Source organism: Heptranchias perlo, chromosome 16, assembly GCF_035084215.1.
Source record: "Heptranchias perlo isolate sHepPer1 chromosome 16, sHepPer1.hap1, whole genome shotgun sequence".
In the NCBI taxonomy this organism is placed as follows: domain Eukaryota; kingdom Metazoa; phylum Chordata; class Chondrichthyes; order Hexanchiformes; family Hexanchidae; genus Heptranchias; species Heptranchias perlo.
In genome coordinates this window covers 49,064,684-49,088,626 of record NC_090340.1, presented here as the reverse complement: position 1 = coordinate 49,088,626, position 23,943 = coordinate 49,064,684, and the positions used below count along the sequence as shown (strand labels likewise).

Below are 23,943 nucleotides of genomic sequence, written 5' to 3'. Positions count from 1 at the left end.
ATAATACCACACTCGAATCAACATCTGAGAGGTGACCTTTTTGAAGTATGCATGGCAATAAACAGTATGGAACAGTTAAATACAGAAAATTACTTCAAACTAAATTGTGAGATTTAGGATAAGAGGACATAGGCTCAAACTAGAAAAAGGTAAATTTAGGATTGATGTCAGAAAGTTCTTAAACAGAAAGTGATCACTACATGGAATGGACTTTGGGATAGAATGATGGAGGTGGAAACCCTGAAATCATTAATGAAACAACTGGCCGCTGCAACGGGGAAAATCAAACGACTTTCTGGATGGATGAACTCAGGAGGGCCGAATGGCCTTCCTCGCCTTTAAATATCTTGTGACCTGGTGAATACCTTGCTGATTCTCACAATCTTGGCTCACTGCTGGGGAGAGGTACCAACAGGCCATCGAACACCTACGGGACAGCATGAAGCAGTTGGGGTGGCAGGGCATCTAACAGCATGTGCTGTTAGTTAGACTTGCCCTTGCACGTTTAAGTTTCTACATTTTTTGAGTGGCAAGTTGCTGAAAGTGTAAGTTGATAACGTCACAGTGAGGAAAACGGGGCATCTGGGACCTGAGTGAACAGGGCAAGCAACTGAGTATCTCCTTAACCAATCGGATTGAAGGACTGAGAAATAAACAGCGCAAGGACTGAGAAGGAAGTGTAAATTAGAGTGGGTGAATTCAATGTCAAATCAGGTACAGAAAGAGAAATAAAGAGAGGGACAGAAAGATTGGATTAAGAGAGAGAGAAAAAAAGAGAAAGGAAAAGTTAAAAAAAATTTAAATTTGACATTTTAAAAATCTCCAACAATTAATACCCGAAGCAATGAAATCCCACACCTGTAACAGATACTTTTCAGTGCCAGAGTGGTTGATGGGCAGTAATTAACACTTATCACACCGTTAAAAGGGTACTTACACTTGAAATGACAAGACTTAACTTTCTGTGGCGAGTTTAGTTCATATCTACCACGCAAATACAGTAACTTCTCCCCATTCAATGCATTTCAATGGTGAGACAAAGAGCAAGATGCCATTTTCGCGAAGCTAACGGCATAATGGTGCAACTTGGACAGCAACTTCTGGATATTCGTGTTTGACCATGCGTATGCCCCTCGCCTGAAGTTGCATTTACACATAAATAACAACGATGCCATTAGCCTCACCATTATTTTGGCAGCAAATTTTGGCCCAATGTTTTCAAGAGAGGAGCAGAGCAGGGGAGGGGGAGAGTGAAAGTGTAGAAGATGGGCAGAAATAGGGGGGAAAAGACAATGTCCCCTTAACACTGTTGTCTGCATTGAACATGAGCTCCAGTACTGACACATCCCAGTCAATTGAAATCTCAAACTACAATCGCCTAGTTAATCTATTGTTTCTTGGTTACTGTGAGAGTAAGCAAGACAAATGTAAATTAAATAGCATTGTAAATTATGTAGAATCATATCAGACAATCATTTGAAATGAAATCAAGGTCCTTGTACCTTTTGCGACATTGTACAAATGATATAATTTGCGTTACATTTTCTCAGTTTATTTGTAGAAGAAGAATTAATGGCTGCTCTGTTTACCCTCTTCAATGAGTCTAACTGGATACATATATCCAACTTTGAAATTAACCTGCCACTAGACTGTGAACAACACAAGTTGTTTTGGGCATTTCCTGGTGCTCTGACCCAACATAAAATGGTACTACAGCCTGACCATCACACTTCGAAGATAACTTCGAATATTGTGGTTGGCAGAAACCAAGTGGCAGGAATCGGTTAATAAAATTCAGTAATTTGTAGAGTTTCATCTACGAATAATGAGATGGTGCACAATAAACCAACCACTTGCATTCAGTGGTAGTGCAGGAAGGCCTTTGAATATTTTGCGTTATAACCCAGATAAAATAATGGGGAGAAAGGTATAAAAGGGGTAATTTTAACAAGGCTACATTGCTGTGGTGGAGCCTTGCCAGTAGCGAATATGGGTCAGAGTATCAAACCTACAGCATTATAGCCCTAACTCTGACAGCAGAGCCTTGCAGAGTTACCTCTAAAATGTTTACTCTACCTCAATCCTGAAAGAAGGAACAGGCAAGACAGACATTAGTTCTCGTACTTTGAAAGATCCTGTAACTGGCAAAAACAGTGTGCACAAAGGGAGTATCCTGAGAGTTAAGAGTTCATCAGGGAACAAGTTTGCTCTCCCAATGGCTTAATGCACTACCCAGTATGCTCCTGAAAAATACAGACCAGGGGGGTCCTAAGTTCGATCTCCGGTCTATGCTGAGTTTGTTTATCTGAGCAGGAGCAACAGTAGAAATGCTACATTTGTCCTCAATCCTCCTGAGCTGGGGGGGGGGGGGGAGGAATGGGGGCAGAGGGGGGACTCAGCCAGATCTTCCGCTCCTGATTGCTATCCAGCGACTCGTTAGATCCACCTTTAGATTCCAGCAGATGAAAACAAACATTAATCTTGGATGTGATGCTCCCAGAGTCAAGTAACCTGCTGAAACTCACTAGCTGGCTGAGGTATTGAAGAACTAACAGCATTTGTGACTGAATCATAGCATGGCTCAGGAGCTTCAGGGACGGAAAAGAGAAAAAAGGAAAAAAAATGGAATACAGATATAGGGAAAGTGCAGGGAAATGGGATTTGGGTAAATAGCTCTAGTTGAAAAGCTGGCACGATCACAATGGCCTCTTTCTGTGCTGTAACTTTGATGAATCTAAGGGAAAACAAACTTGACTTCAAATGTACATGTTTTTTCCTGGTTGTGTCTACTAAAATTTCTATGGTTTCATTTATGAACAGTATTGTTTTTACTTCAAGTGTAGCCCAGTGATCTGAAGTCTGCACAGACAGAATTTGACCCATTGAATTTTTCACCTGGCTCGCAATGCACTTTTGAATTATAATATTCAAGACCTGATTTGATAGTGGTCCCCAGAGACCAGACAGGATGTTTCATCTGGCCTGCCATGCGCTCTCTTTTTTCAATTGACTAGTGCTGATCCAGTAATGCTCCCCAAAGACCAAGCAGGTGGTAAAAAGTTCAAGCAGAAGCCTGCACATGAAGTGAATATATCCAGTATAAAAATACCATCCAGGGTGCAGTAAACTCCATTGCCTTCAATGGCTGTTACTGATGTTGAATGATGAAATGTTTAGTCCTTGGTTAATGGAAAAGGACGTATTTTGGTCCCTGGAGTTAAAATAGCACAGTATTTACACAAGGGGGCCGATTTTAGGATGGCCAAGCGGGTGCGTTCGGGGCGGGGCGGCTCCTAAAATGGGGGAACCCCGGAGTGGGTCTGGATCCCACTTACGGGTTCCCCAATGACGCGTTCGGGTGCGCGCACAGCTCCCGAATGCGGGACTCCCATCGGCAATTAAAGCCGGCGGGATGACAATTTAAATACTTGCGTCCCTAGTTGAGGTACTTGACAGACCTCATTGAGTGGAGATTTTGGCAGGGATGCAATTTTCATGGATCCTCAGCGTGTTTCCCGTGCTGTGGGAAACACTCCCAGTTGGAGCAGACGTGCTTCAGTCAGCAGCCAGTGGGAGATGCAAAGGATTTTTTGACAGTTGGGGAGAATACCTCATTTATTGCAGCAGGGCACTCTGTCACTTCAGACAAAGTTTTGGCTGCAACACCTTTGTCTTTCGACTCAAAATTAATAATTTATACCCGAAACTCTGCTGTGCAAATACATTTACCTACTTTGCGGACCCCCTCAAACTCACACCGTCAGGATGAGGGGTGCCATAACTGCATTCATCACTTCACCTGAGGACGAGCAACATCACCAGCCTCGCCAGGCACACCGTCCACCTCCGCCACGTGGAGCTACACAACACAGTGCTGCGCCACAGACACCTGCACAAAATAGTCATGCAACTACACATACACCAACTGTAGGGTGACCCAATGGGTGACATCAAGTGTGGGTGTTCATGGTGAACCTCATAAAAGGGACTTATTACACAAGCCAGTCAAGAATGGCCAAGACGTGGCAGTAGTAGTGACAATAATAATATTTAACGTGCCATTAACAAAAATCAAATATAAATAAAAAACATGACAAACCGTCAAACACCCTTGTGCATCCCCTTTGTGCTCACAAAATCTTTGCCTTATGCTTATGACTACTCCTACGTGGTGCTTCCCCTGTGGCTGCAGCAGCGGTAGAGGCAGCTTGCTCTTGTGCATGCCCTGACCACCTACGCCCTCTGGGTTTCGGTGCCCGTGAGGGCCCCTCCAAAGATTGCTCCACCTGCACCTGCACCTATTCAGGGGCAGACTTGACCACCTGGAGAGGAGGCAGCATTGCGGGTACTGGTTGAGAGAGGGGCAACGGGTGAGACGTGGGAGCGCTTTGAGTGGCATCCCCACTTCCATGTCCCCTTTCGCCATCATCCCTCTCCTGGGCCAGGCCCATATCACTCCAACCACCCAGCTGGACGACAGTTTGGAGGAAATGCGTGAAGCCTTGTAAGGCCAGTGCTGGTGTATCTGCCTGCCTGTTTAAGACAGCAGAAAGTTCCTCACCCTGAGTTCAAAGGGCCGTTGTCTGGGCCTCAATGGACTCATTGGTGAGCCGTGCTTGAAGCTCAATGGAGGCTAGTCTTCCCTCCATCACAGACATTCCCGCACTTATCCGCGACAGTATCTGAGATGCCCTCACGTCCTTGTGACAGTTTCGCAGAGATTCCCTCCTGTACCTGTGCCACCATTCCACTCATGCAGGAGTTGGACTCCTCCATCCTCTGTGCAACTGTGGAGAGTGCATGTGGCACCTGTTCCAGCACCTCGCAAATGTGCTGCTGCCCCTCGATCATTCTCCTTTTAAAGGATGGCCCCCAGGGTTCAGCATCTGTGTCCAGCTGAGCAGAGCCTGGAGAAGAATGCTCCCACCGAGGCAGCTACCAGTGTCTGCTCATGCTCACATGTGCGTGATGACTCACCATGTGCGACCCCAACTAACTGAGGACGGGGACCCACCGAGTCTGCATCAGAGGGTGAGTATGAGACAGAGCCATGACATTGTATGAGGATTGGGTTGAGTAGTAGTGGTGGGATGAGTACTGTGTGTATCTGCGCTGGTGGATGGCTCGCTCAGATGTGACGGTGCCCCCTCAGAGACCGGCAGGTCCTCTGAGGAATCGCCCTCCGCCATCATGGTGGTCGCTGAAGGCCCTGTAAGAGAGCAGAAGGCAATATTAAGCAAGATGACAGATGTTGAGGTGCTGAAGATGGCAAGGCATGTTAACATCATTTGCTATTGTGAGCACTGAATGTTAAAGTTCTGTCACCAGCCGTTTGTCAGGTGGCAGTCTCGGCGTCCCCGACGGACAGGCACTCGAGGGAGCGGCTCACTTCAAGATCCTCCTGCTCCACGTCTGTGAGGATGACCTGATGTTGTGGCCCCCTTCGGTCTTCGCCTTCTCCCGTGCATTTTGGGCTCTCTTCTCCTATAAGGGAGAAAGTAGAGAGGCGTGAGTGAGGGATGGTGACATGGCCAACCGCTGAATGCATTGGTTTGGGTGAGGCTGACCGTGAAAGAGATGCATCAGAGGGTGAGTATGAGACAGAGCCATGACATTGTATGAGGATTGGGTTGAGTGGTGGTGGTGGGATGAGTACTGGGGAGGTGAGGAAGTACAGGATTGTTGAGGATGAGGTTTGAGTGGGTGTGAGGTGTGATGTGATAGAGTAGTGTTGGCAGTGCAAAAGGAGTTGTGGGGTGGGGGCAGTGACGTGGAAGACGGAGTATAGGAGAATGAGTAAGTGTACTCACTTTGGCTGACCTGGTTAGGTCATTGAAGCGCTTCATGCACTGTATCCAGGTGCGGGAGATGTTGCTGCTGCTGCTGACCTCCTTTGCCACCTCGAGCCAGGCCTTCTTGGTGGCAGAGGCTGGCCTCCCGTCCGCCGGGTAGAAGATCTCCCTCCTCCTCCTCACCCCATCCAGTAAGACCTGGAGTGAGGCATCATTAAACCTGGGGGCAGCCTTTCCCCTGGGCTACTCCATGGTCCTGTGTCGTTATTTGCTGCAGGATCAGCCATTGGAGGAGTGCCCCTTTAAATAGGGCTCCTCCAGCTGACAGCCTGTGATGCGGGTGCGCAGTCCGCCCGATGCGCAGGTTTCCAATGGGAAACCCGGAAGCCACGTTAAGTGACTTCAATTTACCCGCGATCGCGAGTGGAACGGACGGATTACTCACGCGCCCAGTCGCCCCACTGCTGCCATCCCGCCTTCCTGGTAATATCAGGCCCAAGGTGTCTATAAGCTTCTATTCTTTAATAGAATTGGGACTAATTGGATAGCTCTTTCAAAGGCACGATGGGCTGAAAGAATCCATCAGCACAGAAGGAGACCAATGATCTGTCCTGGACAATATTTATCCCTCAACCAACATCACTAAAACAGATTATCTGGCCATCATCACATTGCTGCTTGTGGGACCTTGATATGCGCAAACTGGCTGCCACGTTACTTACATTACAACAGTGACCACACTTCAAAAATACTTCATTGGCTGTGAAGTGCTATGGTTTGTCCTGAGGTCAGCAAAGATGCTGTATAAATACAAGTCTTTTTCTCTTTATCACTAATTGTCTGTAATGACCTGTGATGACATAAGACTCCTATTATGTGCCAACTCAGAGAAAAGGAAAGGAAGCTGATTTGTCTTCTAAAGCCAGAAGTGTATAATATCTAGAACTTTCCTCTATTAGCTGTCAGTCAATTATCTAACAAATAACTACAATGTACTTAAATGCAAATAGATTATGGATAGCCTACCATATGCGAAGAGCAATTTTGTCTTTGTTATTTCAGCTAATTACGAGTTCTATTTAAAAAGTAGAGGCATGTACAAAAATGTCATCACGGCATTAAAGTATCAGGAAGGGAACTGGGTGGTACAGTAGCTTAGATATTGGTCTTTCACCTCTGGGACCCATCTGGGTTCAAATCTAGCCCGTACTGATCCTACATGAAATGAGTTTGGACAGTTCCTAGTGGGTATGGTCTGTAGCACAATAATTACCCTAATTTGGCATTAATTGTCAATGTTACATAGACAAGCCTAGGGATAGTTGCCATGGTAAATGGCAAGAATGCCCTACTGGTTAAATAGGGGGTACTCTTCTGAGATTAGGACTAAGGTCCATTGTTGGGGTACAGTAGCTGTACTGTACATCCACACATTACCTGATGTAGGAGTGCTCAATACTGAAATGGAAAATGTTCAATTCCCCAGCAATAACATCCCTCACCTTGATAAGCACAAAACAATTACATTTTTTAAAGTATCATAGATTTTACAGAGCTCAACACCATTATACTAGTTTACAATATAACTGAGCGCTCAATGAGATTATCATGACATCTTGAGTGTGACTGTGTATCTGCTAGATAGTTGCAGAAATGAAGGGACTTATGCAAGATCTGCTGGAGAACAGTTCATACTGCAGCAAACAGTAGCGTAAACATTTCCCTAGTAACCATCATGACTATGTTAATTGCGGCATAGGCTGTACCAGGAATTCAGCCCACATACCAAACTCATCACCAAGAAAATTATGTTCTTTTACCAGGATTTATACATTACCATTCTTGCCAATGTGCAGTGTGACCTGCAGAATACAGAACTAAATGTTCATCGGCACCATTGCCGTAAATGATGTATGCTGGGCCAAGCAACACAGGCTATCACCTCAATAAACAGGCTTCTCCTGTATTTAGCTAAGGTACAGAGAGAATGGTTCATTTCAATAGGAGTTCAGTAAGAACACACCACCAATCTTTTTTAAAGATATGTTATATATCTTAAAAACAAATATATATCTAGAAATCATGATAATTGAGGAAATTGTGGCCTGACATGTATATGACGTTTCCCCTCAGCATTACTAAGAAACCTATTTTAACACGCAGTGGCTTTATTCTAGAAATCACTCACCCTGCTGGGATACACATTCCCTACTATCTAAAGGAATCATCATTCACTGTAGCTGCATGATTTTGATTTGGCATCCTGGAGTTCTGACGCTTGTAGAAACTGCATGTCTCAATAATAGAGAAGAATTCAACCTCATTTCTCATTTCCTTAGTCTTTGACATTGTGTTCCTTTATCATCCTCATTTTCTAACCTCCAATCATGTTTTTTTTGGGCTCATCAAGATGAGAGATGTCACTGCCGAGGAATGGAACACTTCCTTGTGTTAACATAAGGCACTTCCTTGTGTTAACATAAGGCACTCCCAATTCAGGTGCAGCATACGTTAGATACATAGGAGTAGAGTTTCCGCTTTGGGCACAATCAGGAAATTGCGCCCAAAAGGTGCTTGAAATTGCACTAGTTAGGTTACACTTCAAGTTTCCGCTAAAATTCATTTCTATAATCACAAACGTAAATTCTTCCATGAACCAGCGCAATCGGTCAGCATAACAAAATGTAATTGTTTCTTTTTTTCCATTAAACAGTATTCCTCAATGTATTTAAGAGTGGTAAACTGGTGCAGTTTTATTAATACAGCTGAAAATGGGTTTATCACCAAAAGCAAGCATTTTTAATGAGTTTCTAGTCCTCTACCTGTAAGTAACCAGATTTAAAATCACTGAAAAATGACAAAAAAAATTATATTGAACCATTAATTGTTTCATTGGTGTACACTAGTCAGTTTCTTAGTAAATTAAATATTTTTTGACATAAAAAAAACTTTAAAACGCACCTACTGGTGTCAGTGAACCTCAGAAAAGGAGCGCAATTTGAAGAGCCTCCCCGAACCAGCGCAATCGGCGGAATCTCACAACTTCGACCTGAGGGCATGGCCAGTTTTGTAGGCGGGACCTGATTCGGGTGAACTGAATCTTGAACCAGCGTAAAAGATTGCGGAAAACACTAGCATAAGTGGTTTTGGGCATAACTCACGCTTAAAACTCCCCGATCTTTTGAGCTGATTCAGCCGATTACATCCGGATTGCGCTGATATAACTAGTGGAAACTTAACCCCATGATATAAAGCTCCCTCTACACTTCCCTAACCCAAATTTCAAAATGCCTGCTACCCGTGACATTTCCATACCTACCATCTTTGCAGGCTCTGAATGAGATTGCTAATTTAGTGCAATTAATGCTAAATTAGGGGTAGTTGTTTTCTTTTGCTGTGCATCCATGCTCATTAAGAATTGGGTTGAGATTTTCACAGAAGACCCATTTAGACAGAGAACAGACATTGGTCTATGGCTGGATTCGAACTCAACTCCTAGAGTTGAATGAATAATGTGTTAACACACTGAACTGAATAGTCCTACAGCCTCTATTCCACATTAGATGCGGCCCGTGGGGTTGGTGGCTCTGGCTGCCTGCCTCTCTTCCACGGCTTTGCCGAGGTTTTCCTCAAGCGACCGGTTGGCATCGCAGGGACTGGAGTGTATTGTCGACAAATTCTTATTTAATTTGTTAAGTTTCCTTTTTCCTTCAATATGATTTGGTCATTTATTGTTTGTGCCACACAAAAAAAATAAATGAATAGTGGCACTTTGTTACTTTATTTGGATTCATGACACTGAAGCAACCCAATGTCTCCTACAGGCTCACTCAAAAGTATCTATAACCACTTACTTTTGCTGTTTCAAATTTGCTGACTTGTTCAATTTAAATTCCAAGCTACAAGTCAACAACAGAGTTGCACATTTCAAACAAGTGGAAGTTTCTGTTCTACATGTTAGCAATCACTGTGAAAACTTCAAACAAATGTTCCTTTAAACCAGACAATGTGGAGGCCAACATTATAAATGTGTATGAAAAAAAATCAGCAGTAACACTGACAGCAAATTACTGCCCAAAGACCATCTGGGGGAGGGGCTTTCAATCAAAAATACAACAGCTAATATCCATTCAATGTAAAGTGATCATATTTATGCATTAAGGTAATCTGACCTGTTTTCATACTGTGATCTACTGTTGAATATTCTAGAAAAAAGTTGCATTTTTAGTTTTTCCTTCCCCCCCATAATCTTTCTGTGGTTCACTGCCCCAGCTCAGGGTCTTAATTAAGTGTGCAGCTGTCTTGAATTGGCTTAACTGAATGAGTCAAACCAGTGCATGGCTGCTGTCTACTAATTGGAATCAGGCCCCAGGATCAAAAAACACAGAGTTACTATGGAAATTATGTCAGTGTTGTTCTTTTAGGTATTGCAGTAAAACTAACCCTCTAACGTGCCAATATACTTGCTTCTTAGTGGAAAAACTGGCATTATGTCACGAAAAGGAACTCTAAGGTTCACCTTCAAATGTTCACCTCGTTTGCTTTTGTCTCTATGCAGGCCTAGTTTCCGTAGACTAGGAGTGTCCAAACTGTGGTGTATGGGCCCATATGTTGCCCCTGAACGATAGCAATCCAGTTCTCAAAGCCTAGGCAATTCACTTATGGGGTAGATTAACTACCCCAGCCCAGAGCTTTCTGCAACACGTGCATTCATTAAGAATTCAGGCATTGAGATCTACACTCCCTGCATGATTTTGCACCCATGAATTAATGCCACCGTGACCAAATTCCCAATGTGCACTCCTGTCACATGAAGCATTGTTCCATGAATGCCAATTTATAAAATCGACCCCTATATTTCTTTTCTTCAAATATTTTGTGCTCATCATGTGTGATGCTAGTGGTGGGAATGGAACTCTTCAGGCATCCAGTGTCTGCATCAGGCAATCCCAGGCCAACTACAGCACAACCAGATACCGACAAAATCTCTCTCTGCCCCAATAATGTGTCTCAACCCCACTGCCAGAGAACAGACTGCAGTTTACCTGACACTCTGGCAGATGATGATCCAAAATCCTGTGGTGATGTTTATGGCACAGATCAACCTCTGAACACTGCCACTGGTGTGCTAGGTAAAGTGGATTGTTATTCTGCCACTATGATTATGGAAAACTATTCACAGAGACCGCATAGAAACTGCAATATGTGGGAAATGACAGAATTAATTGTAGCAAAGACCTCAATTTTAATGCACCCCTCTGCCCTGCCAACACAAAGGCAGGAAAGTATCGGGCAAGGGGTTAAAATCCCAAAAATCAAAATCCCGCCGTAGTATTAACGCCATCAATTCAGGTCCTGGACGAGGCTCCCGCTAAAAGCAAGCAGGAGCCTAAATAAGATGCAAAAGTCTCACCACAACGTAATATTAATGGCAAGCCAGAAGGAGTCCCGCACACCATGGTGGGAGGAGCTGACTGGCCAGAAGAGGCCAGAGTGAGTTTCAAAAAATGTCCTTCTCTTTGAACTCCCTGTGGGCCAGGAGGAGCAGGATTACTCCCGCCAGGCCCTGCAAGGAGTCATTGGGCCTCCTCAGCCCCGGCCTCCCCACGATCGTGCACCACGATTGCCCTGGAACCACTCCTCCCTCCTGCGGCCAAGTTCCCACTCCCGTCCGCTAGTCAGGTATTGAATCTGTCCGAGTATCGGGCGAGTCTCCAGGATGTTTTATTTAAATGAGGCACCGTTAGGATCGGCAGGGCCTCCACGTTCCTGACAGTCGGGTGAGCAGTCTGCTACTGGGCTTGTGCGCAACCTTCCCGCCCCCTGTAAAAAAATCGAGGCCAAAGTTTCTATCAAAATACAAGGGCTTTTTTTTAATTATATAAAATAAATACAGGCACGGAGACATAAATACAGTACAACTCACCTTATTCCTTGGGCTCTATTTAGGTTACATAATACTAAACAAACTCGCTATACACAAAATAACCCTGCAATTACAAATATCAAGCTTTTCTCAATATATATCATCAGTCTTTATTCTCTTACTGTACTTTGCTTTATCTACAATACGATCATCTTAAAAGTAAGTCACCACTTTGAAACAACCAGTCCTGTGTAGCATTTATTGTTAGATCCAATGCTGAATGTACCTAACTTGCCTGACTGCTGCTTGCCTGACACCTTGCCAGGCACTCTCCTAGCATTCTGCCAGCACGTTCTTGGCTCATGACGTTGCTACAGGACTCAGTTGACCCTGGAACTCATGTGGTCCAGGCACCCTGCTGGCACTTGACAGCAACTTCATTGTTCTCATTCTTCTCTTCCACAACAGGCTCAGACCTCTCACCTTTCTTCTCTTCCCCAAACATAAAACATGGAAAATGACAGACAAGGATAAACAGGCACAAATGACAGACTGGATAGCAAGAAAATAACTGAAGAAATCTGAAGGTGATCTAATTGTTTAAGATGATTAAAGAATTTGATAGGGTAGATAGAAACTATTTCCTCTGGCAGCAAGGGAGCATAACCTTAAAATTAGAGCTAGGCCGTTCAGGGGTGATGTCAGAAAACACTTCTTCACACAAAGGGCAGTGGAAATCTGGAACTCGCTCCCCCAAAAAGCTGTTGAGGCTAGGTCAATTGAAAATTTCAAAACTGAGATTGATAGATTTTTATTAGGCAATGGTATTAAGGATTACGGAACCAAGGAGGACAGATGGAGTTAAGATATAGATCAGCCATGATCTAATTGAATGGCGGAACAGGCTCGATGGGTTGGATGGCCTACTCCTGTTCCTATGTTCCCATAAGTATATATTATGGGCTGAAAGTAGCAAAATGAATGCTAATGGTTAGACAAGCTCGCAGACACATCGGGTGAGATAAAGCAAGCAAGGATGAAGGAAAACTGGGATGTTTATTGGGGAATTCTACTGTTCAATAGGGAATAGGAGGATCCAGATGATTGCACAAACCAACTGTTCTCCCTTTTTGCAGAATACTGACTCACCACCAGCCAAAGAACACTTAATATAGCCTGACTGCCAGGATAATTAAATGAGTGCTATTAAGTGACCTTTAATTGTCAAGGATAAACAGGCACAAATGATCCATAACCTCTCTGCATGCCTGTACCTCAATTAGCTGACCTGATAAACATGCACTTTTCCTTAAGCTCAAAGAAGGCTGGCCAGCCAAACATTTTTTAACTTTATGGGACAATCGACTGCTGCGTTGTTTTGGGAATGAGCACATGCTGTCAACCCTGTAAATCCCACCGCCCACAGATAACCCATCATTTTAGTCTGCAGATATTTTGTTGCACCATAGTGTTTTTTTTCTTGAAGGATCTTGGTGAGTCTCAACAGGAATTTTTATAGCTTTGCAGTTTTTGTGCGCTCTGGAAATCAAGCATCTCACCCCAAACCTCAGTGGGAAACCAGTCCTAGGAATTCCTTATTCAGATCCACATGCCCAGTGGGAATCTCACAAAAATTTGGAAATCCCCATCAAGATGGAAGAACTGCTTCAAGTACTGAAGTTACTTCGCAGATTGGAAAATAGAGACAGCTACCAACATTTTTGTATGCTTTTGAAGTCAGGGCATTATTGGATTTCAATGTGTGGAATTAAAAGTTTGTTATTTCAATATCATTTTCTATCTTTCCCCCTACCCGTTAACATATGTTGAAGATTTTAACTGAAGAATTTTAATATATGTCCAGCTTTTCTGGATTCTCTGGAAATATGTTTCCATGAGGGATGACAAATATGTCAAATGTTAAGAAAAATTGTTATGGCACAGAGTTGTGTTAAATAATCGGAAGAGCTCATGACTGACATGAATAGCATTGCCCTCTATGATATTCTGCCAAACATCAATGTTATATAAACTCAATTAATGTCTTTCCTTGCAGAGACCTTACTGAAGTATCAGTAAAGCACATCAACTATTAGCAAATTATCACAAATGACTCTGTATTTTTTATATTTGTTATGGGAGCTCACAGCTTGGCATGAGAGTTATTTCCCCAAACATCTGTGTCTCTATTTTGGGTGAACTGGCTCATGTACAGGTGCCACTTCAAGCAGGATGAGTCACGATGGATTAATAAGTATCACAAATGACGCCATTAACAGTGGTGGTCAGCTTACCAGGGAGAAAGCGACCATTCCTTCCATCAGAGTTGTCCTGTTTATGGGATGCAAACATTATATCTGGCCGTTCCTGTGACTTTGAACTCTAGTTTTGATTGACAGCTTTATTTAATTGTGAAATATATCTTTTGATATTCTTTTGTCTCAGTTCAGATTTCAAAGCAGAGAGTGGGTACTACTATCATCTCATCTCCAGGCTCTTTAGTGAATTTTTGCTTCACCGGGTGGAGTTGATGAACTGCGGCCAGTGTAATACTCTGTGAAATATCCAATTTCATGTCTAAATTTTGCATCATATATGCAAGCCCAAACTAAGACCGTTACCAAGGAAATCTGTGAAAATTTCAGTAAGTTTTATTGTTTTGGAGCAGGACTGTGGGAATGAAATTGGGCTTCAGCGATAGCGCAAAATGGGTGATATCAAATCGGCAGCCGGTTTTACACCCCACCGATTTTCTTTTCCATTGAAGTAAAACGAGCAGCCGATTCGTTATCATCCATTTTGTGCTGTGCCGAAGACCAATTTCACCCTCTATAAGTTTAAGTAAAGCTGATTCAAAGTTGCTTTGTTGTTGAGACTGACTTCAAAAACTTGTTACAATTGCTTGATTTTGTGAATAAGGTTAAGTGGAATGGACATTTCAAACTCAAAACTTATTTTTTATATATATATATAGCTTCAGGAAAATCAATTGAAGCTACTCTGAACTATTATGCCACCGGAATAGAAGTTATATTTCAATATTTTCCCATGTGACCTACATATCATAGAATCATGGAAAATAGGAGCAAGAGTAGGCCATTCGGCCCTATGGGCCTGCTCCGCCATTCAAAATTATCATGGCTGATCGTCTAACTCAGTACCCTGTTCCCACTTTTTCCCCATATCCCTTGATCCATTTAGCATCAAGAAATATATCTATCTCCTTCTTGAATATATTTAATGACTTGGCCTCCACTGCTTTCTGTGGTAGAGAATTCCACAGGTTCGCCACCCGCTGAGTGAAGAAATTTCTCCTCATCTCGGTTCTAAATGGCATACCCCGTATCCTGAGACTGTGACTCCTGGTTATGGATTCCCCATCCATCGGGAACATCCTCCCTGCATCTAGTCTGTCTAGTCCTGTTAGAATTTTATATGTTTCAATGAGATCACCTCTCATTAAGAACATAAGAACATTCTTCTAAACTCTAGTGAATATAGGCCTAGTCGACCCAATCTCTCCTCATACGTCAGTCCTGCCATCCCAGGAATCAGTCTGGTAAACCTTTGTTGCGCTCCATCCATGGCAAGGACATCCTTCCTCAGATAAGGGGACCAAAACTGCACACAATACTCCAGATGTGATCTCACCAAGGCCCTGTACAACTGCAGTAAGACATCCCTGTTCCTGTACTCAAATCCTCTTGCAATGAACATACCATTCGCCTTCCTAACTACTTGCTGCACCTGAATGCTCGCTTTCAGTGACTGGTGTACAAGGACACCCAGGTCTCGTTGCACCTCCCCTTTTCCCAATCTATCACGATTCAGATAATAATCTGTCTTTCTGTTTTTACAACCAAAGTGGATAACCTCACGTTTACCCACGTTATACTGCATCTGCGATGTTCTTGCCCACTAACCCAACTTGTGTAAATCACATTGGAGCCTCTTTGCATCCTCCTCACAGCTCACATTCCACCCCAGTTTTGTGTCATCTGCAAACTTGGAAATGTTACATTTAGTTCCCTCATCCAAATCATTGATATATATTGTGAATAGCTGGGGCCCAAGCACTGATCCCTGCGGTACCCCACTAGTCACTGCCTGCCACCCGGAAAAAGATCCGTTTATTCCTACTCTGTTTCCTGTCTGTCAACCAATTCTCAATCCATGCCAGTATATTCCCCCCCCTTATTGTCATGGTGAGACTCTTCAATCATAGAAACAAAACAAGAAATCAACCAAGAATTAGTAGTTCTGAACCATATTTTGGTAAGAGGGTTTTCAATCCTTGTTTTGTTAATACAATTAAATATTTGCTAAACTTTTTCAGGAAAACCTCAGATATAATGGGAACAATGAATGAGAAGGACGACAGATATCAATGTTTACCTCGTAACAAAAGGCATTGTAAATACACTTATAATAATTAAAAAGAACTGTGCATGTCTCAAAACTTCTGTTCGGAGACCTGCATGGAATGTGATAAATAACCTGTCGAGAGATTTTAAATGCAGCCTTCAGACACTGGAGCCAATTTAGCCCTCTGGTGTGATGTATTGGTACCCATGGACAATGATGTAATTCCACCCAATGATTCCTGACAGGATGAGTTTCTGAGCCACTATTACCAGGGAGGTACTGAACAGAGATCAGGTGCTTCTCCAGGGAGAGGCTGAACCAACTTCCCAGCATATGGGCAGGCAAGAAGCAACCTCCTGGCATATGGACAGTTGCCTGCCCTTCCTCTAATTCAAAGCAATGTGCATGTGGCTTAGGAAGAGCAAAAGGAGTGGAAAAGAGCAACTTACAAACTGAGAAAGGGAAAACTACGTTTATAAAGGATCAATATATGATATTGTAGAAACTATTTGAAAATTTCTACTGATCATCTGTATGATAGCAAATTATTAGCACATTTCGAACCTATTCAAATGTGCATTATTATCCTCAAACTCTATGACTATTTATGTAACACTAAAGACATGTCCATTCTATAGGCATGCAGAGTCTGAACCACTAAAACATGTAGTATACCTTGTTACGCTATATTTTTTAAACCAAAAGGTCTTGGATTTGACTAGAAATCTGATAGCACTAGTGCAGTATAACTGGCTTGGCATCCCCTGCCCTGCAACAAAATAAACAAAACCGACACAATATATAATTTCCCCCTGACACCATGTGGATCCAACCACACTGCAACATTTTCCATAGTGTACAACCCACAATACATTATGCAATGATGCGTGTGATCTGTCCCAGTGTTGCACGATGTGTTTGGAATGACCTGTACATACATCCTAAAAACTGTACAAAATTTTGATGGGCCTACTATAATTGCTATGATATTTACAAATCCTGTTAAGTAAATCTTAATAAATAAATGCAAGTTGTTGCTGTTGTAAGAGTGTCCTATTCCCAGCGAATATGACCACAATGAAACAAAATGTAATTCCAACAATATTAATCTAGAAGTGTCAGCTTGGCTCAAGATAGCACTTGTGCTTCTGAGTCAGAGGTCATGGGTTTAAACCCCACTCCAGAATCTGAGCATATAATCTAGACTAACACTTCGAGGCAGCACTGAGCGAGTGCAGCATTGTCAGATGACACGTTAAGCCAAAGGCCCATCTGCCTGCTGATGGATGTAAAAGATCTCATGCAAATACTTGAAAAAGATCAGGAGAGTTCTCCTGGTGTCATGGCCAACATTTATCCCCCAACCAAAACAGATCGACTGATAAAGTGTATCATTGCTGTTTGTAGGACCTGTCTGCCATATCTGCCTGCATAACAGTGACTACACTTCAAAAGTAATTCACTGGCTTTAAATTGCTTTGGAATATCCTGAGGATACGATATCAAGCTCCAAATAAATGCAAGTTCTTTCTTTACCTATAACTCCTCCAGAATGGCACTGAGGTACAGCAGCACAACTTAACATAAAATGTGTGCATGTATTGTCACCCATCCTCATGACCACAGTTTAGAGACACGCTGTTCCTTATTAAATGAAGGTTCCACCAGCTTACGGTGCAGAGCTTCGGTAGCAACTATTTGCATGTCTGCGACCCAATCAAGAACCCTGGATAAATGCACATATCTAGCCTCCACTTAATGCTCTCGAGTAGCTTTCATCTCAGCACAGAATTGCTTCATTAGTTGTATGGAAGGAAATGTTTCTTCAGCATGGTAGAAGGACAGCACGTGACATGCAAACCATCTTGTAGCTGTCCAAGTACATTGCCGTGTTCCAGATGTATTCACCATCAACTGCTTAATCTAGATCCTCACGTAAAGGGCTTGGGGAAAGTGAGATACGTATTGTGAGACTTACTCACCCCTCCAAAGTGCTGAGTGACAGGTCAATATCAGCCAGAGGCCTCCGTCCCAGCAATTATTTCTTTTTTTTGACAGAAATCAACCTCATAACTTGATTCTGGATATCAGACACAGGCCATCCGAAAATAAGTCATTTCATGCCTAGGAACAATTCACGAACTGGAACTATAGCACATACCTCAAGTTTAACCCATACGGTGAATGATAAGTGTCTAGAAGAGTTCCATAGGCAGGAGAAGCATTGTGTAAATACCAATACTATTCTGTGCTGACTTTTTAAATCGTTAAGAAATACTGACAGCAAGTCACATTTCTCTGATGTTATAGAGTTTGGGCTTTAATATGGAGCATACAATTGTCAACCAGTTCACTAGGTTTAACCATTTTGGACTGTATTGAGGTCTGTACTTCAATATGTTGATGATAAATAGCACTAGAAGGTGTAAACGGATTTTATTAATATACAGCAACAGAATTAATAGACAAGCGACTATAGAAGATGACTGAGAAATCTGATGACCTCAAGGACCCCTAGGGTTGCATGGCTAACCGCTGATGCAACTATTGGGGAAGGAGGAATGGGGGATGGGGGGGGGGAATGCTCCACCTCCATTTTTACTGGCACAGGTTAGGTCCCCATTCCTCCCTGCACCAAATCCCAGCATTGCCCTGGTGTCTCCCCAGTTCTTTAAAATGTGGTTATAGGTGTCTCAGACTTCCTGAGATCCAGGGACCACAGTTTGAACACCAAGGTTCTAAATGTGTCTCTAGCTCCCATCTCCACAGCTGACAAATCCTGTAGTACACACAAGAGTTGGACCCTGTCTCCAAACAATAAGCCTATTATCAAGAGGATGTTTATCTGGACAAGAGAATTCTTCAAATTCTCTGCAAGGAGTTGCATTTTAAGCGATACGTCACAATTAATAGTGAACTTTAAAAAGTATCAAATTTAACAGTAATGTCCAAATAGTAAAGGGTTAATAGTAAAGGGTTAATAATAAATATGCAGTTGACTTTTTAAAAGCCCATTTTAAAATAATTCAGAGTGCAGAATGATGATTAGTAGTTTAATAACTTATCAAACTACCCCTCAAACTGACAGGCGGGAGGTTGCAGCAGCAGCAGCAGGAGTCCTGCAGTGTTCATTGAGCGGCACTAAAGCCTGGATCGGATACTCACGGACACCCTCGATCTTGTCTGCGGTCCTGTTCCAGGACAGTTGTTGGGTTTCCATGATCACCTGCAACGTTCTCCTCTCGGGCTGAGACTTTTTCAAGCTAAACACGGTCATTACGGTGCCCAACTCCAAGGTCCTTTTCAGTTGACTTTTCTCCGGCTCCGACATGGAATCCAAACCGTCTCTATGCCAAGACATTTTTGTTTCTCTCTCGTCCTTTTTTTTTTACGCTCTACAACTCAAAAGATTAAAGGAAACGAGATCGGCGCCCAGCTCCCTCGCCACTGCCCCGTCTTGAATGTAAAACACACAACAGAGCACAGTACCAATTAATTTGAGGCAAACACGTTCATCTGGAAACTTTTGCAGGGGGCAAGGGAACGTTAGAATTACCTTTCAGGTCACTTTACACATACAGACACGGCCAAAAGTAGTGAGTTTTTCATGGTTATAAAACAATTATCTTGCATGTTCCGCAATTTAACTGCATGAGGAAGTTGGCTGAAATTTCTTTAAAAAAAACTTGATCCGGAAGCGCCGTTGATACGATCTATGCAAAACTACGAAGTTGTCCAAAGGTACGTTACATGGGGAAGGGAAGTTTGATTCGTGTCCACATTTATAGAGCGCCATCTGCCGCAGACTTCAACCTTGCCACAACAGCGAGATGATTTTATACTTCAAGCATGGTCCGCAGTTTCCTCCTGATTTGCGCCCAGATAACAGCGTAATCTGAGTCCATGAGCTTCTCTCATCCTCCCCCCCCCCCCCCCCCATAAATACTTTGTGAAAATTGCGGCCTGCAGTTGCTAAATCAATGAGATTATTTAAACGAAGATAGACCGACCTTCGGCTGCCTCTTCCTCGTCCTAACCCAACAAAAATATATGAATATATGCAACCAGATCTGTCAACATCGGGCTAACGTAGGCAGTGACATTTATGATCAGTAAGATTGCAGACCCATTCAAAAATATGTAATTGTGTTTATTTGTAACTGTGGCTTACTTTTAAAGAGGTCACATTTTAAAGCCAAATAAATGATTAATATTCATATTGAAATAGGTGCTAATATCACTTTTTATGAGTCTTGATATATATGGGTATTAAAATGAAGACACATCCTTAATGCATAGTTTTGGATGTGATAGTCACCAATAAATCTAATAGGGAATTCAGGAGAAACTTCTTTACCCAGAGAGTGGTTAGAATGTGGAACTCGCTACCAGGGGGAGTAGTGAGGCCATTAACATAGATGCATTTAAGGGGAAGCTAGATAAACACATGAGGGAGAAAGGAATAGAAGGATATGTTAATGGGGTTAGATGAAGAAAGGTGGGAGGAGGCTCACGTGGAGCATAAACATTGGCATGGACCCATTGGGGCAAATGGCCTGTTTCTGTGCTGTGCATTATGTGTATTACAACTCCGAAAGGTTCTTTGGGGGTAAAATAGTAAAATAATGTCCACAGCTCATGTTAAACACTGAAGTTGTTTTCATTAATTGGTCTTCCCTCTATACTTAGGATCACTAAGATCTTGGGATGAGAATATTTCTGATGATAACTCTCCTAGGCAGTATGCATCATTACGACATATTAATAGAACTAGTCGATCTGCCATGGCATTTCTCAGAGAAAAGTTTTTAAAAATCATGCCCATCTCTTCCTTTATTTATTTCCCACTCCCTAATTTGCTCTGTTCCCTCTCTGTTTTTCCACTCTTTGCCTCCCTCTTTTTCTCTCTATTGCTTTTACTCATTCTCTCATTTTTTTCTGTATCTGTTTGAATCTCATTCTCTCTTCCTCTTTCTGTAATAAAAATAGGAAGACATTTCCTTTTAAATAAAGCTGTATGACCTTGCTTTGATCCAATTAGAGTTGCTATCTGAACAGCTGTGACCATTGATAGGGAAGGTTTGTTTTTTTGGCAAATATACTTATAAAATGCACAAATGTTACATGATTTTGTTCCATAATATTTTTGCTGTTAGTCACACTGGTGAGATTGGAGTTTGCTTCCAAATGAACCATCAAGGGCTTCATATTTAGCTTTTTTTTTTGTATTTGGAAAATAAATGTCCTGAAGCTTAGACTAAAGATCTGTGCTCACTCATGTCACCGATCAAGATAGGCTGAACTGTCATTACCCCCACCTTCATCATCCCCAGTCACCTGTAGAGGCTAATTCCAGTCTCTAGAGGTTAACTACTTTTCAATTTTTTTCTGGTTATGTTTTTCATTTCAAAATATTTAAACCTAACTCAAAGGATTGTAATCATTAACACACACCCTCAATTCCTCTCACCAAACTCCCTGTCATTGGAACAGGAGTAGGCCATTTAGCCCCTCGAGCCTGTTCTGCCATTCAATGGGATCATGGCTGATATGTGACCTAACTCCATATACTGCCTTAGCCCCATATCCCTTAATATCTTTGGTTAACAAAAATCTATCAATCTCAGATTTAAAATTAACAATAGAGCTAACATCAACTGCCATTTGTGGAAGAGAGTTCCAAACTTCTACCACCCTTTGTGTGTAGAAGTGTTTCCTAACTTCACTTCTGAAAGTCCTGGCTCTAATTTTTAGGCTATGTCCCCTAGTCCTAGACTCCCCAACCAGCAGAAATAGTTTCTCTCTATCTACCCTATCAGTTCCCCTTAATATCTTGAAAACTTTGATCAAATCACCCCTTAATCTTCTAAATGCCAGGGAATACAACCCTAGTTTGTGTAATCTCTCCTCATAATTTAACCCTTGGAGTCCAGGTATCATTCCAGTAAATCTACGCTGCACTCCCTCCAAGGCCAATATATCCTTCCTAAGGTGCAGTGCCCAGAACCGAACACAGTACTCCAGGTATGGTCTAACCAGGGCTTTGTATAGCTGTAGCATAACTTCTATCCCCTTTTACTCTAGTCCTCTAGATATAAAGGCTAGCATTCCATTAGCCTTTTTGATTATTTTCTGTGCCTGTCCATGATATTTTAATGATCTATGTACATGGACCCCTAAATCTGTTTGGACCTCCACTGTTTCGAACTTTTCACCATTTGAAAAGTACTCTGATCTATCCTTTTTAGGTCCAAAGTGGATGACCTCACACTCGCCTACATTGAAATCCATTTGCCATAATTTTGCCCATTAACGTAATCTATTACTATCTCTAATTTTATGCTTCCATCTAGACTACTTACAATGTTGCCCATCTTTCGGTCATCGGCTAACTTGGATATGTGCCTCTCTAACCCATCATCTAAGTCATTAATAAATACAGCGAATAGTTGAGGTCCAACACAGATCCCTGTGGGACACCACTAGTCACATCCTGCCAATTTGGGTACCTGCCCATTTTCCTTACTCTCTGTCTCCTGCCACTCAGCCAAATTCCTAACCAGGTCAATAATTTGCCCTCAATTCTATGAGCATCAACTTTAGCTAACAGTCTGTTATGAGGGACTCTATCGAATGTGTTCTGGAAGTCCATATAAACAACATCTATAGACATTCCCCTGTCCACTACTTTAGTCACCTCTTCAAAAAATTCAATCAGTTTTGTCAGGCATGAGCTACCCTTTACAAATCCATGCTGGCTCTTTCCGATCAGCTGAAAAATTTCAAGGTGTTCAGTCACTCTATCCTTAATTATAGATTCTAGTAATTCCCGACAACAGATGTTAGGCTAACTGGTCTATAATTCCCTGGTTTCCCTCCCTCACCTTTCTGTAATAGCGGAGTGACATGCGCAATTTTCCAATCTAAAGGAACGGTTCCTGAATCAAGAGAACTTTGGAAGATTATAACTTATTACTGTATCTGGGATACTGCACATTTGATGTAATACACTGCTGTGAAGTCATACCCTCTCAACCCATTATATCTTCCAGGATACATACAACTGATGAAATATGCTTCTACGGTATCATAATCGATGAGGTACATTGGATAGCAAGGAGAACACCTTGAAAACAATAACAAATAATACTAATTTTAGAGATCTAGAAGCTGATTGGAAATGCAAATCTTTGATGGATAATAACTTTAGAGAATGTAATGGATCAGAATGGAAAGGGTTAATCGATGTAGCAGCAGGAATCCCGCAGCGAACTTGAGCAAATTTGATGGAATTTGTTAGTCTAGTACTGCTATGCTTTGTTTTATGTAATAAGGTTACAGAATATATTGTAGGAGTGTAAACATGTAACATTTTGTTTTTTAAGCATGGTGATATAGTCTTTAAGCCACAATGTGCTGAAATAACTAATCAATGTCTAGTTATTGTTCTGCAATGGAGAAGATGTTTGAGCAAATGGTCCTTGAATGGGGGAAATAGATAAGGAAGCAAAATCTGTGGTTAGAGGGTGCTGACTGGAGGTTGGGAAAGCACGTTTGCAACGATATCTTGCAGTATGGGGTGAGACAGGCAGACTTGGGGGTTGATAGGTTCCCAAGAATGAATAGCAACCAAACTTATGGTTAGCAGATACAAATGGTTGAACAACAATTGATTTTAGGAGAAATGTGCTGCAGGATAGGGTAACTGGTACTTACTGATACAAATTACAAGGACATCAGATTGTTAATTGAACAGAAGAGAACCATTTGGTCAGACACAGCACCCTTTCTTCATGTAATAAAGTTTATGCTGATAGATGATTGGTGGTTAGATCATATTCTAAATAGCTGCTTTAGAGACTTTTATCTTTATTGTAACAAGAAACAAAAGGTGACTGTGAATTTGATGTATTAGTTAAT

The 23,943-nt window shown here is 42.2% G+C and overlaps 1 protein-coding gene across 1 annotated transcript in view; it reads right to left on the bottom strand.

The window, feature by feature from the left end:
• The window catches only part of LOC137333765 (1-phosphatidylinositol 4,5-bisphosphate phosphodiesterase gamma-2-like), a 159,356-nt gene extending 139,605 nt beyond the window's left edge, over nt 1–19,751 (bottom strand). The window contains exon 1 of the mRNA XM_067998097.1: nt 19,189–19,751. Within this exon, the coding sequence (XP_067854198.1) occupies nt 19,189–19,384 (196 nt within the window). The 5' untranslated portion in view covers nt 19,385–19,751. The remainder of the gene's footprint in view (nt 1–19,188) is intronic.
• Between the last annotated feature and the right edge of the window lie 4,192 nt (nt 19,752–23,943).